The 15,216-nt window shown below is 49.5% G+C and overlaps 3 protein-coding genes across 3 annotated transcripts; 2 read left to right on the top strand and 1 right to left on the bottom strand.

The window, feature by feature from the left end:
• The first annotated feature begins 1,557 nt into the window (after window positions 1-1,557).
• LOC135372363 (uncharacterized) lies at window positions 1,558-2,433 on the top strand. The gene has a single exon (XM_064605989.1). The coding sequence runs from the start codon at window positions 1,558-1,560 to the stop codon at window positions 2,431-2,433; it is 876 nt and encodes a 291-aa protein (XP_064462059.1).
• Window positions 2,434-7,663: 5,230 nt separating this feature from the next.
• Window positions 7,664-8,362, bottom strand: LOC135372361 (uncharacterized). Its single transcript, XM_064605988.1, has one exon. The coding sequence runs from the start codon at window positions 8,360-8,362 to the stop codon at window positions 7,664-7,666; it is 699 nt and encodes a 232-aa protein (XP_064462058.1).
• Window positions 8,363-8,917: 555 nt separating this feature from the next.
• LOC135372360 (uncharacterized) lies at window positions 8,918-9,835 on the top strand. Its single transcript, XM_064605987.1, has one exon. The coding sequence runs from the start codon at window positions 8,918-8,920 to the stop codon at window positions 9,833-9,835; it is 918 nt and encodes a 305-aa protein (XP_064462057.1).
• The last annotated feature ends 5,381 nt before the right edge of the window (window positions 9,836-15,216 follow it).

Raw genomic sequence — 15,216 nt, 5'->3', positions numbered from 1 at the left:
CGGTGGTGCGGAGGCGCGTGGTACCAAGGAGCTTGGTGAATGCTGTAAATAGGCGGCTTTCGAATTGGGGACCGCGATCAGTGACGACTTCCGTTGGCACGCCGAAACGGGCGATCCAGGAGGAAAGAAACGTGGAAGCGACCGTTTCGGCCGTTGAATCCGCCATGGGGGTTGCCTCTGGCCAACGGGTGAAGCGGTCCACGCATGTGAGAATGTATCGTTGGCCATGAGAGTGAGGGAGGGGGCCCACGATGTCGATGTGCACGGTAGCAAAGCGGTGTGACGGGGGGAGGAACGTGCCAATCGGAGACTTTGTGTGGCGGTGGCACTTTGACAGCTGGCAAGGAGTGCAAGCGCGGACCCATCTTCTGACGTCCTGGCGCACTCCCGGCCATACGTAGCGATCCGTGATCAGCGTAATGGTGGCGCGTACGCCGGGGTGTGCGAGGCCGTGGATGCTATTGAATATGGGTTTCCGGAGGGCGTCAGGGACAAGAGGGCGAGGGGATGCACCGGAGATGTCGCAGAGCACGGGCGTCGGAGTTAAAGGGTACGAGATATCTTGGAGCTTGAGACCGGTAGACGCGGTGCGAAGCCGTTGCAGTTCGGGGTCCCGTGCCTGGGAGGTAGCCAAGTCCGCGATTGAGAGCGGGCTGGAGGAAAGGGTGGAGATGCGGCTGAGGGCGTCAGCCACTACATTCGCGGAGCCAGCGATGTGACGAATGTCGGTTGTGAACTGCGCTATGTAGGAAAGGTGACGGATTTCCCGCGGAGAGTAGTTGCGGCCGGCCGACGCCATGGCGCCGACTAGAGCCTTGTGATCCGTCCAGAGTGTGAAGGACCGCCCCTCGAGAAAATGGCGGAAATAGTGAACGGCTGAGTAAGCTGCCAGGAGCTCCTTGCTGAATGCGCTATATCGTGACTCTGCTGATGATAGCTTCCGTGAGAAAAATGCAATCGGCTGTGGGCAGTAGTCAACCTCTTGCTTGAGTGCGGCGCCGACAGCCTGTGCGGAGGCATCCACAAGCAGGGAGAGCGGGGCATTGGGGCGGGGGTGGGCTAAGACGGTGGCGTCGGCAAGGGCTTGCTTGACGGCCGTGAAAGCGGTGTCGTGCACGCCGGTCCACGGCAGAGATTGGCGGGGGGTCTTAGGGGATTTCAGGAGGTCTTCGAGGGGGGAGAGAAGTGCTGCACAGGCGGGGACGAAACGGCGGTAGTAGTTGACAAGGCCGAGAAATCTTCGCAACTGGCGCACGGAGGATGGAACTGGATAGTCCATGATGGGCTGGATCTTTTGAGGGAGGGGAGCTATCCTGTCAGCAGATACGTGATGTCCAAGGAATTCTAGAGATGTCTTTCCGAACTCACATTTCTGTAGGTTGAAAACGATGCCATGAGCATCGAGGCGGGAGAAAACCTGGCGGAGGTGGTCGTGGTGCTCCTGTTCGGTCGCACTGGCAACCAGCAGATCGTCCATATAAGGCCGTTCCGGTTGTCTCTTTCTCTGGCTCCGGTTGAGCTCCCACATCTGGTGACCCGAACGTACCGAACGTCTCCATGACCTCCCAGGGTGGCACCGACGCGCCAGCCCCGGCGCCGCACGTCAATTCCGTCGCGGTCCGACTCCCTGCATTCTGGCCCGCCAATCCCTCAGTGTGGTTCTTGCAGGCAGAATGCCAATTTCAGCTCGCCGGGATCTCCACACAGCCTACGAAATTCAGGCACGTCGTATCTGTCCTTCCGCCCGAAGTCGCTTCCGACGTCGCGGACGTCCTGATGGCCCCAATGGGCGAAACACCGTACGACACCCTCAAATCTGCTCTTATTGAACGTACTATGGCCTCCGAACGACGCAGATACCAACAATTGCTGTCTGCTGAAGACCTGGGCGACCGCCGCCCATCGCAGTTCCTACGACATCTTCAAGGCTTGCTAGGCGACCGGGCCTCGTCCTTCGATGAACGCTTACTGAAGGAATTGTTCCTCCAGCGACTCCCTACCACCGTACAGATGATTCTTGCCACGGCCACCAACCTTTCGCTTTCGGAACTCTCCCTACACGCTGACAAGATCATGGAGGTGGCACCGCCGCCTGTTTGCGCCGTCGCCTCACACCACTCTGCCCCCCAGCACCATCCAGCGGAATCTAGCGTCCCCTCCGTTTCCCAGACCATCCCTGCCTCTGAACTTTCACCTTTGAGGGCAGACATTCAGTCCTTGGCGGAGGCAGTGGCTTCTTTGCGCCAGTTCCAGCCCGGCCCCGCTGCGTCCCACCGCCCCCCCCCCCTTCTCTCGCCGCGACGGAAGGCGCCCACGCTCCCGCTCGCCTCGTACGGACAACAGTCGCCGCAGGCATCCGACACCTTCGCCAGTCCCTCCGAACCCGACCACCTTTTGCTGGTACCATTGGTCGTTCGGGGCACACGCTCGTAACTGCACCCCACCCTGCACGTGGCCGGGAAACCAGCCTGGGGACCGCTAGAGGCGGCGTCCGCGTCCCCTCAATCTCCCTGCCGCCTCTTTTACGTGTTGGACTTGATTTCCCGGAAACGCTTTCTTGTCGACACCGGGGCTCAGGTCAGCATACTACCGGCAACTTCTTCGGAAAAGCGCAGATCACCTACGTATCACCTCGTTGCCGTAAACAACACCGGCATTCCCGTATTCGGAGAGCGATCCCTCACGCTTGACATCGGCCTCCGCCGTACTTTCCCGTGGATTTTCAAAGTGGCGGCCACCGATCAAGCCATTATCGGAGCCGATTTTCTTTAACATTTCGGCCTGCTTGTCGACCTCCGGCACCACGTTCTTCTTGACCACGGCACCAAGCTCCGCGTTGCGGGCATCGCCTCGGCTCCCACACCACAGCTCGCCACAACCACCCTTGCGGCGCTACAATCTCCTTACGCCACCCTGCTTGGCGAATTTCCTTCACTGTGCTTACCACCAGACTGGACTAAGCCCGTCAATCACTCCGTCCTCCACTACATTTCCACCTCAGGTCCGCCGGTGCATTTCAAGCCCCGACGACTCTCTCCTGATCAAATGAAGGTAGCCCGCAGTGAATCTGAGTACATGCTCGCCATTGGAATCGTCCGCACCTCCTCTAGTGACTGGGCAACGCCTCTTCATATGGTCCCCCAAAAAAAACCGGGGACTGGCGTCCCTGCGGAGACTACAGGGCTCTCAACGTCATCACCAAGCCCGACCGCTACCCCTTGCCCCATATTCAAGCCTTTTCTTTCCACCTCGCCGGCATGAAGTTTTTCAGCAAGATTGATTTAACAAAAGCATATCATCAGATCCCTGTAGCCCCCGAAGACGTCCCCAAAACCGCCATTATAACACCCTTTGGATTATTCGAGTTCTTGCGCATGTCCTTTGGGCTGCGCAATGCAGCCCAAACGTTTCAAAGATTCATTGACTCTGTTCTCCGCGGACTGCCTTTCACGTTCGGGTCACCAGATGTGGGAGCTCAACCGGAGCCAGAGAAAGAGACAACCGGAACGGCCAGTGCGGCAGCAGAAGAGAAGTGTTTATTCGGAGCACGGGCTCCAGAAGCGTGAGCGTGCTGTAGTCAGCACTTCATTGTCTCTTGGATCACTACATATTAACTAAATTATGAGCCATGGCTTGGTCAATAATGCCTGCTCTCTGCAAGTCGTGCAAAACTTCATCGTAATTGAGCTGAATCCACTGTTGCAGAACAGCTGAGGAGGACGCGGTTGAAGCAACCGCTGCACTTTGCTCGTGTAACACCCTCTGGAGGATATTCTTGTATCCGGGCTGATGCCTCATCATCCTTATCGCCATAAGCGATCTTGTAGTAAATATTCTAGCCAACTCCTGGTTCACAAAGGGATGACCTTGAAGTTGTAGTTCCGCCGTAGCCAGCGCTATCATCTTAGAGTCAGACCATCGCCCGTAGGACAAGGACCCCGCCGCCACCGCAAGCGCAGAGGCAGCCGAGCCCAGGTCCGGCGCGGACGCCGACGGCAGAATTCCCCCTGCGGAACCGGTGGTAGTGGGGCAGTCGTCTCCAGGTGTGCCAACATCACCCTCAAAAGGGGGAAGACCCATACAACATTCTGTGACCTCCTGCGGAGGATCAGCCCCAGCAGCCACTATGGCCTCGGCCAGCTCGGAGATATCTGATTCGCTCACAGACCCAGAAATAAGCGCATCCTGCGGCTCCACCATTGCCGCAATAGCACCTGCAAGTTGCGAGATAGAGCGTTCACCAAGTGACCCGCTCTGCAGGGCCATTGAAATCTCGGGGCTCTCCTGGGCTAAAGCACCGATCTCCTCAGGGGAACCACCCCCTGCCACACCACCGGACTCCACCAGGGAACTGACGCCAGCGTCCCCGCCGGACAAAGACCCGCCCGGCCCCGCACCCGCGGAAGCCACGGGGGCCCCATCCCCGAGGTGAAAAGAAAAAATGCCTTCAGATCCAACTTCTGGTATATTGTTGTTATCTTCCACTCCAAGTCTTGCTGGGGCTGAGCCCTGCACTTGTACCATATCCATGCTTGCAGTGCCCTGAGTAGGGGCAGAAGATCCAACCACTGGAGAGACGTTCAACCGACCAGCTAGGCGCCTTTTGCACTTAGTGAAATGTGAAGACATGGATTTCGCACACCCTAGCTCCTTGATATTACATGCGGAGCACTTCCAAGATATATATATTATTTATTATATATTATATATCAATATATATTTATTTGATGTCCAAGTCGATAATAATTCTGTAGTTTTTCCCGGGATGTCACCCGGTCTCCACACAAATGACAACGCAGTTCCCCAGGAGGGAAAAGCACAGTGAAAAGACTAATGTTTTGTTGGAGTACCCAAACCTCTCTAGGTTAAACAGTGGGGCTGGAGGACGGGCCTTTGCCCGCCCCTTTTGGAGAAAAGCAAGAACCAGAAATTGGCCCCACTGCGGGCAAAGAACACAATATATTCCCCCGCCGTTACACCATACTTTTTTAATTTTCTCTTGAGATGCAGGATCCGAACGTGGAGAAAAGCTTCGAATGAGTAGAATGGCGTTTATTTGCCTACCGAAAGAACAAAATATATTCCCCCGCCGTTACATCATACTTTTTTAATTTTCACTTGAGATGCAGGATCCGAACGTGGAGAAAAGCTTCGAATGAGTAGAATGGCGTTTATTTGCCTACCGAAAGAACAAAATATATTCCCCCGCCGTTACATCATACTTTTTTAATTTTCACTTGAGATGCAGGATCCGAACGTGGAGAAAAGCTTCGAATGAGTAGAATGGCGTTTATTTGCCTACCGAAAGAACAAAATATATTCCCCCGCCGTTACATCATACTTTTTTAATTTTCTCTTGAGATGCAGGATCCGAACGTGGAGAAAAGCTTCGAATGAGTAGAATGGCGTTTATTTGCCTACCGAAAGAACAAAATATATTCCCCCGCCGTTACATCATACTTTTTTAATTTTCACTTGAGATGCAGGATCCGAACGTGGAGAAAAGCTTCGAATGAGTAGAATGGCGTTTATTTGCCTACCGAAAGAACAAAATATATTCCCCCGCCGTTACATCATACTTTTTTAATTTTCACTTGAGATGCAGGATCCGAACGTGGAGAAAAGCTTCGAATGAGTAGAATGGCGTTTATTTGGCTAAAACGAAATGCCCCCAAGGGGGTAAAACAAAAGTAAGCAAAGCACGGAGTTGCATGCCATGTGGGCCCGAAGCACCGCATTGGTTGGTGGCACTCAGACTCCGGTCTTTGGGGTCTGAAATAAAAGAGAAAAGGTTAAAAACGGTAAAACACGCGCATGCCTCGTTAAAATTAACCCTGGAGAATCGACTAAAACCGAGAGGGAACTGGGGATCAAATCATTCTAGTGAACCTGCCCAGACAGATCAGGCTGCCTATCAAAGTTCTTGAAGCCAACCAGGCCACATCCGCCTTACTAAAGCCGAGTTTGAAGCATGCTTTTCGCGTAGTAGTACAAGTAAGGCCCCGCGCACCGAACGCCACTCCCTCAATAACAACTTGCTGGTTAGGGAAACATTGACGCAGCGGCTCGTACTTCATTCTCTTCTCCGATGTTTTCTTTTCTAGTGTCCCAGCACAATTATCCCAGGCCACGGCGACGTCAAGGATAGTCACCCGCTCGGGTTCATGTATCACGAGGTCGGGTTTCAAGCGGACTCCCTGTGCTGTAAATACTTGCTCTTGGGTCACCCTGGCCTGCCCAGGCAAAAATCTGGACTGGTTCCAGAATGGTTCCATTTGAATCTGGACTGGTTCCATTTGAATGTGGATGGTTCCCGAATGGTTCCAGTTGAATCTTGGTGGTCCCAGCTGGATTCCCAAGTGGGGTTGCTGGTTCCACATTGGTGAAATCAGTGGTACCACTCTGGCCTCAAATGGTTTCAGAACTTACAGTGGGAGCCTCACAGGTACCATTTTGTTCCCACAATGGTCAATTGAACCACTTTAGATTCCAAGCTGGGCAGCTTCCCCCTTTGAGATCCGTTAGGGGAAGTAGAGTCCACTCTTGCCATATACCCTTCTGTTTTTTTTTGTTTTTGTTTTTTTTTGCTTTTTAGCCATTATTTTGATGTATTTTAGCACACGTATGATCTATATTTCTGGGTTTTTTATCCGTTTACGTCTTCGATAAAATATATGCTGTAACTTCAATTCGTGCTCATATTCTCATCTAAAGGCAAATGCCATAAAATGTACCAGCAAAATGCCAAAAGACACAATCCAAAGATGACACACTCCGCCAAATAATTAGAAGAACTAAAAAAGAGGTAATTGCACGGGCTGACCCAAAGCAGATGTAATAATTATGAGGGCGCTCCGGTGCGGCGGGAGGCTTTCAATTCAAATTCTAACGGCGGGCCGCGAGAGGGAGCAGAGAGAGCGCGTCTGTTGGAACTTGACGCGTCGTTGCGAGGTCGTTTTTTCTCTTCGGTTGCCGTGGCTGATATCGGGCATCTCCTGTGCACTATTTACGTGGTTTTAGTGCGTTTTCTAAGACAACGTGATGACAATGAGTCATGTGAAACATATTGGCGATATCTCGGAGAAGTTTCGACGCTAGGAAGACACAGCGTCCGCAGAAGAACAGGACGATGAAACGCCAAACGGACTGCACAGAATGCTTCTTCCGATTTTAAGAGGTATAAGTGCTTACCGTGGTGCTTCGATTACTACTGATTATGTGTTTTATTTCAGGAGCTAGAGGAACCTGAGAAACATGGTTAAGACGAGTATAACGATTAGGATCGTTTGGTGAAGAGGAAAATGGCACATGCCGCGACCTACATGAACGGATGTCATCTCCTCTGAGAAAATACAGGTGTGAGGTGGTCAACAAAACGCCATGTTCCCTGTTGTCCGTGAGTGCATCGCAAATTCAACACAAGCACATGCCTCATCTGAACGCAGTGAGTGATTACCCGTGTGCGACTTAGTACGTGAGAGATGTATCGATTATTTCTTTATCTTTAGTGTATGCTCATAGCAGAATAAACAATATTTACTTCAACAGTATGTGCTTTTCTACGCATTACTTTCGGTCATGCATTTAGTGGTCCCATCTGCTAAGTGGTCGGATCCGAGACCACTTAGCAGAGGGGACCACTGGATAATTTCCATTGGTTCCACTACAAGTGGTACCACCGTGAAACTGGTTTCACTTTTAACTGGTCCCAGCCATTGAATGGTTCCACATTCCAAGTGGTTCCTGTCCGATAATCCACTTCGAAGTGGTCCCACTCCAGATTTTTGCCTGGGTGGGGGTTGTACTGGGTTATAAGTCGAGCCATCTGGTCACATAGATATTTGTGGCGTTCAATGCGGGGACCGTGGAAGCGCTCGCGAAATTGGAGGATGTGGGCTGGTGTCTCTTCTCCCTGTCTGCAGTGGTGGCAGAGCCGATCTGCCGGGTCAGGTGCGTGCTTGTTCGACAGCGCCCGACACGGGTAAATTCCCGTTCTCAGGCGTAGGGCGCGAATCCTGTCTCCGTCCTTGAGGAGACGGGAGTCCTCTATGAGCCACCTGTTGGCGAAGGGGTCATTTTCGTGCGCGAAGTTCGATCTGATTTTATAGGTGTCCTTGATTTTGCTGAACCAGCGTTCGTGCGCTGCCTTGAGGGTATCATTAAGCTCCCGGGCCCCAGTTATGCCGACAGTAATGTTAATGTACTGGCACAACTTTTGCATGTGATCGTTCAATATCGTGTTAAAAATTATATCGACGAAGGGGTTGCCGAGACGAAGTAATCTGGCCAGCGATTTCAACTGGACCTGGACGGCCACGAACGCCAATTGTAGGACTCCTAAGCCTCCTTTTCTTGAGGCCATCCACACATCAGATGAGGCCCCGCAGGGGGCACCGGCTTCGGCTGGTGTTTGGTCAGTGGCGCCATCACGGACCCCAGCCCCCAGTCCTAAGGTGTTATCCGTACCGTGCCGAGGGGATGTGAGGTGAAGGGTAGAAACCTTAAACGGTGGCGGTCAGGGTCTTGGTCAGGCCCTGGCCGACGGGTTTTTCTGAAAACTCCGGGACCTTCCCACATGTATTGGCATGAAGTGTGGGTGACCTGTTGGAATGCCTAGTTACTAAACCGTACATGGTGAAAAATTCTTCTAATTCAATGATCGGGAACGCAAAGCGTGCCCGGACCGAGGCTTACGATTTACATACAAAGAACTTCAGTGCAAAGTACATTGTTCTTGCAGCTGTAGGAAATGACAAGGAAAAGGCTATACCCTTGGGTAAGATGTCACCGTTCTTTATCGAGAAGGCGGTTGCATTACTGTCTAAGCATGTAACCGAAATCAAGCGGATGCGATCGGGTGACTTAAATAAAATGCACTTCCGAAACTGACTGTGACACTATCTTGAATGCACATGACATGTTAGGCAAAAGAATTTCAGCATCTTTGCATAAAGCACTAAACACCAGTCGAGGCGTCATCTCTGTATCTGAACTTATTGATGTTCCTGTGGAAGAAATTCTTATAAACTTGAAAGACCAGGATGTGATAGATGTTCGTAAAATAAAGATCAGGAAGAACAACGAGTACATTACAACACGAAATATCATACTTACCTTTGATCGTCCCACTCTACCAGACAAGTTGAAAGTTGGATATCTCTCAGCTGATGTGCGGCCATACGTCCCAAACCCATTGCGCTGCTTCCGCTGTAATAGGTTTGGGCATGCTGCAGACACCTGCCGTATCTCCGCCTGCTGTGCACGATGTGGCAAGTCTGAACACGAAACAAAGGAATGCAAAGGGCCAGACTGCTGCGTTAACTGTTCTTCCAACCACCCATCCTACTCGCGGTCATGTACAAAGTGGAAATATGAAAAAGAAGTCCTGCACGTTAAGGTTACACAGAACATCAGTTACCCAGAAGCCAGAAAAAAAGTAGCTCCCATCTTTTTTGAAAAATCCTTTGCCACAGCCGTAAAACAGAAAGTAAAACTTGTCACACAGTCCACGCAGACCGAACCACCAAAGACCACGCAGACAAACACAAGTGAGGTTCAAGGAGGTGCAGATCCACCTCCAACTCCCGAAATTCCTGTGGCGTCACTAACACTGACGCCACTTCTGTCCTCACAGTCCACGGAGGTAACATCCATGGATTGCGAGGACGAGACGAGCTCTGAGCGCTCCTTTGCGAGCACGAGCTCCCAAGCCCCCCAAAACAACAGATCTAGTCTGTCGGGGTGTGGGTCACTCCCCGACATATCTGATAAGGAGCTTGCGGCTGCGCGGAAGAAATCCACAAGGCCGCGGGTCACACCCCCAACAAAAATATAGGTAATGGAAGCTCTTCCTAGTCGGCAAAAGTTCTTGACAGGCGTCTTTCTTCTTACTGCAATCATTATGCAACACACGATCCTCCAGTGGAATTGCCGAGGGTTACTCTCTAATCTAGATGACATCAAGGATCTTTTCGAGAAGTATAACACATCATGCTTTTGTCTTCAAGAAACATATCTGAATACACAAACACAAAATCCACTGCGAAGACAAAATATCTTTCGAAAAGATCGAACTGACGCCACCCGAGCATCTGGTGGTGTTGCGATCGTCACACGAGGATCTCTCCCAACCAAAGCAGTACACCTAGTTACAGACTTGGAAGCTGTAGCTGTGCAGATGTGTCTAGACAGAATTGTCACCATCTGCTCAATCTATTTGCCACCGTCAGGCACTACTACACAAAAAGAATTAGAAGATTTATGCAGCCAACTTCCAAGTCCTTTTATACTTTTAGGTGACTTTAATGCTCACAATCCACTTTGGGGCAGTACGAGAACTGACACTCGAGTAAAAATGTGAGAGAAGTTCTTATTATCAACATCCACCTGTCTTTTAAACACAGGGGCACCTACATACATACATTCTTCAAGTCAGTCTCTCTCAACCTTAGACCTGTCTTTTTGCAGTCCATCCTTGTTTCAGGAGATAGAATGGACTGTAAGACAAAATCCGCTTGGGAGTGATCACTTCCCAGGGGTGTTAAAATATCTTACGCCAGTGAACACTCTGACAACACGCCCTCCTAGATGGAAACTCCAACTGGCCGACTGGGGGCAGTTTTCAGAAAGAAGTGACCTATCTTTAATTCCTATTGATAGTGTAACAATAGAAGAAGCTAATTGTCTCATGAGCAACATCATACTTGATGCAGCAACAGTATCCATTCCCCAGACATCTGGTCGTCTCCCAAAGCGACCTAAAGCCTGGTGGAATAATGAATGCGAGGAAACTCGCAAACTTCAAAATCGTGCATGGGGTACATTTCGGAGATACCCCACCTCAGATAATCTTTTACTTTTCAAAAAGGCAAGAGCAAAGGCCAGGTGAACACGAAAACAGGCTAAACGATCCTCTTGGCGAATTTTTGTATCTTCTTTATCTTGTAATACCCCGTCCAAAATCGTATGGGACAGACTTCGTAAAATCAGAGGAGAGCATATCAGTCATTCAGTCCCTCTTTTAGAAGCTAACGGTCAGGTATGCGAAAGCCTAGAAGAACAGGCTAATGCACTTGGGGAACACTTCCAAAGCATTTCAAGTTCCTCCCATTATAGCAGTGAATTTCTAAAAATTAAACAAAGATCCGAAAAACAAAAGATTCCAGTAAATGGCGGAGACTGGCGGGAAGTTTTGAATATAACCAGGCTTTCACCATGGTAGAATTGTCACGCTCCTTGTTGTCAGCAAAAGCGACTGCTCCTGGCCCAGACCGTGTTGCATACTCAATGCTTCAGAACTCGTCTGACATATCAAAACAATGTTTACTTCAGTTCTTCAACCTCGTTTGGATACAGGGGACACTACCTTCTGCATGGAAAATTGCCACCATAATCCCCCTCCTGAAACCCGGAAAGGAAGCCTCTTGTCCTGCCAGTTATCGTCCCATCGCTCTCACAAGCTGCATAGGCAAAACTTTTGAGCGAATGGTGAATAACCGTTTGGTTCATTTTCTTGAAATGAATAAGTGTCTATCAGAATTTCAGTGTGGGTTTCGAATGGGGTGCTCCACAATGGATCACCTCGTTCGTCTAGAAACAATTATTCGTGAAGCTTTTGTCAGGAGGCAACACTGCTTGTCAGTTTTCTTCGACTTGGAAAAAGCATATGACACTGCGTGGCGATACGGTATCCTACAGGATCTCCATTCGTTCGGTATACGGGGTCGTCTTTTGAAATGTATGGCTGACTTCCTACAACACAGAACATTCAGAGCTCAGCTGGGAACTACCTTATCCCGTTTGTTCGTGCAGGAGAATGGTGTCCCGCAGGGCTCTGTTCTGAGCGTCACATTATTCCTTATCAAAATCAACTCTATAGCTAGTGTCATCCCACCCTCTATATCTTTTTCCTTGTATGTGGATGACATCCACATATCTTGTTGTTCAGCGAGCTTACCCAGATGTGAACGACAGATGCAACTCTGTATAAATAAAATGGCAAAATGGTCCTCGCATAACGGGTTTAAATTCTCTACTGAAAAAACAATCTGTGTTCATTTCTCGAGAATCAGAGGAATGTTTCTGTCTCCTAAGCTGGAACTTAATAAACAAGATATCCTTGTAAAATCCGAATGCAAGTTTCTTGGCATCACGTTCGATTCAAAGCTTACGTTCAAGCCCCATATTCAAAACCTGAAGGCAAAATGTATTAAGTCATTGAATCTACTGAAAATCCTCTCTCACAGATCTTGGGGTGCAGACCAGGAGACACTTCGCCGTGTATACACTGCCTGCATTCGCTCCAAGATAGATTATGGCTCTATCGTCTACGGCTCAGGCCGCCAATCCGTATTGAAGTTGCTAGACACTGTACACCACCAAGGGCTCAGACTTATCCTTGGTGCGTTCCGCACCTCTCCAGTTGAAAGTCTCTATGTAGAATCAGATGAATATTCGTTGAATAGAAGACGATTTTATCTTGGGGTGTCATATGCACTAAGAATAAGGAGTTATCCACAACACCCTGCACTCACTTGTGTTAAAAGTACACGCTTCAAACAGCTGTTTATTAGCAGACCTTCAGTAGTTCCCCCTCTTTCAATGAGAATTGAACGAGATATTGAGGATCACAATTTTTCTTCCTATATTTGCCAAGTTGCCGAATATGGGAAGATGGTCCCACCTTGGGAACCACCTCCAAGGTATAGTACCACTTTGACTAAATACAGCAAACACAACACCTCTACACATGTACTACAGCAAGAATTTGAACACCTGAGGGAAAGTTTTGGGACTCACACAGAAATTTACACGGACGGATCAAAGTCTAGTGCAGGTGTGACCTGTGCCATGACTTCTGGCACATGTGTTAGGTCACATCGTCTAAACAAAATAGCATCTATCTTTACCGCAGAGATTTATGCCATCATCCTTGCACTTACCCACATTCTTCAAGGCTGCATCAAGTCGGCAGTTATATATACAGATTCTTTAAGTTCTGTTAATGCTATTTGCAGCATACGCAAACCAAAGAATTTTCTGATTCAGCGTGCACAGTCCTTAGTGAGTGTGGCACAAAAGAGGGGATATTCAGTTATTTTATGCTGGGTGCCTAGCCACACAGGCATACAAGGCAATGAGGTTGTTGACCGCGCTGCTGCTGCTGCAGCTTCAAAAGACGTCAGTCCTTTCGAGATACCGATGCAAGATATTAGGGCAGCACTTCGGAAATCACTGTATACAAAATGGCAGAGTTTCTGGAACACACAGACACACAACAAGCTACACTTAGTTAAACAACACATCCAAAGTTATGGAGAACGCCAGGAAAATCGTCTCTTGGGTGTTCTCAGAACAAGGTTGCGGATAGGCCACACCTTCCTCACGCACAAATTTTTACTCTGTGGAGAGGAGCCGCCACTGTGTGAAAACTGTGGTGAACTCCTCTCTGTCATCCACATTCTTATCACCTGCCCACACCACGAAATCCATCGTCAGCATCATTTTACAGAGTTTTATACACATTTTTTGCCTCTTCATCCAGCGCTCTTGCTTGGCGATGAGGCTATTATCCCCTTCAGCAGAATTTTTATTTTTTTAAGAGACACTGGAATTGTAAGTTTTGTGTAGTTTTAGCCTTGTATTTTAGATGTTACTTCTCTTCCTTTTTATGTACTGCACCTACTTCTTACTAGTCTTATTTTAATCACGGTGTTGGCGCATTATGACCTATGTAGTTAATGCGCCATTAAAACTCCAATCATCATCATCATCAACATCAGATGAGGGAAAAGATCCAGGGAGGTGCAGGAATTTCTTGACCTGGCGCGCGTTGAGCTTGTCAGTTTTTTCCGCATGTCCTATGACGCCCAGCGAATTCGCGAGAGTATACAGCTGGCGCGGAACAACTAGCTCCTTGAAGGCCCTTAGGCGCTGAAACCGTTTGAGTGCTGCACTTGCGATGAGGTCCACCGTGTCATTGGTCCTTGGATCGGTGAAGGCTGGCCCGCTGTGGACATGAATTCGTAGCCCCAAATACACGAGGGGGTTCTCTCGCTGGGAAGGTGGGATGGAACATCCAGCGACGATTATTGGTCTGACGTTATAGTCGTACCACCCTCGATCACTGCACCATTTCCAGCTAAATATTGGGTCTTGACAGGGTTGATCTTTAGCTGGACGTTGTCAAGATATCGCTCCGTCAGATCCCGTGAGAAAGAACACAATATATTCCCCCGCCGTTACACCATACTTTTTTTTAAATTTTCTCTTGAGATGCAGGATCCGAATGTGGAGAAAAGCTTCGAATGAGTAGAATGGCGTTGATTTGGCTACCGAAAGAACACAATATATTCCCCCGCCGTTACACCATACTTTTTTTTAAATTTCCTCTTGAGATGCAGGATCCGAATGTGGAGAAAAGCTTCGAATGAGTAGAATGGCGTTTATTTGGCTAAAACCATCAATGTCCTCCAGAGGAGGTAAAAAAGGGGGTAAAAAATCGACCAAAAGTGGGAGTCCTTGGGCCTCACCACGGAAACCGCAGTTAGTCTATCGACCAGCGGGCCCAAGGCGGCCACTTTTATAAAAGAATATAAAAGCAGGCATTCCAGTAAAAGGAAAATAACACCCCACCAAGATGGTAAGGGTCGATAAAAACACACACGTGCTCCAATAAAAACTTCTTAATTAAATAACCTTATTAAACCTGGTGAGGCAGATCAGGCTGCCCACCAAAGCTTTCGCAGCCAACCAGGAGACGTCGCTTCTGGAGCAACCCAGATCGCGGAGTGCACGGCGGGTGCTAGCGCATGTGCCTCCACGGGCTCCAAATGTTAACCCATAAGTCGAGACGTGCCTATCCGGGAAGGAGGCCGCCAAACAGGCAAACTTATTTGCCTTAGCCTTGTTCATATCGGATAGGGTCGTGGAGGAGGCGTCCCAGGCTATCGCCACATCAAGGATAACAACCTCGTCTCCCCTTGACATCACGAGGTCTGGCTTTAGCCTGAGACCGGTGGTTGACGTCCTTAACTTCTCCTCCACGACAGACGCGTCTGGGTTGTACTGCCGCAATAGGCGAGCGATTTGCTTGGCTATAAAATTATGTCGCTCGACACGAGGCAGATGGATGCGCTCGCATTCCTGTAAAATATGGAAAGCTGTCTCCGGCTTTTGACCACAGTGGCGACAGTCTCGGGCCCTGGGATCCCCCGC

The sequence above is a fragment of the Ornithodoros turicata genome, unplaced genomic scaffold, assembly GCF_037126465.1.
Source record: "Ornithodoros turicata isolate Travis unplaced genomic scaffold, ASM3712646v1 Chromosome14, whole genome shotgun sequence".
In the NCBI taxonomy this organism is placed as follows: Eukaryota; Metazoa; Arthropoda; class Arachnida; order Ixodida; family Argasidae; genus Ornithodoros; species Ornithodoros turicata.
The sequence above is the reverse complement of the archived record's forward strand: the minus strand, read 5'-3'. Positions and strand labels throughout refer to the sequence as shown.

Excerpts from the sequence above, each read along its gene's own strand:
- LOC135372361 (XM_064605988.1), bottom strand. The coding sequence starts at position 8,362 with ATGGCCTCAAGAAAAGGAGGCTTAGGAGTCCTACAATTGGCGTTCGTG.
- LOC135372363 (XM_064605989.1), top strand. The coding sequence starts at position 1,558 with ATGACCTCCCAGGGTGGCACCGACGCGCCAGCCCCGGCGCCGCACGTC.
- LOC135372360 (XM_064605987.1), top strand. The coding sequence starts at position 8,918 with ATGTTAGGCAAAAGAATTTCAGCATCTTTGCATAAAGCACTAAACACC.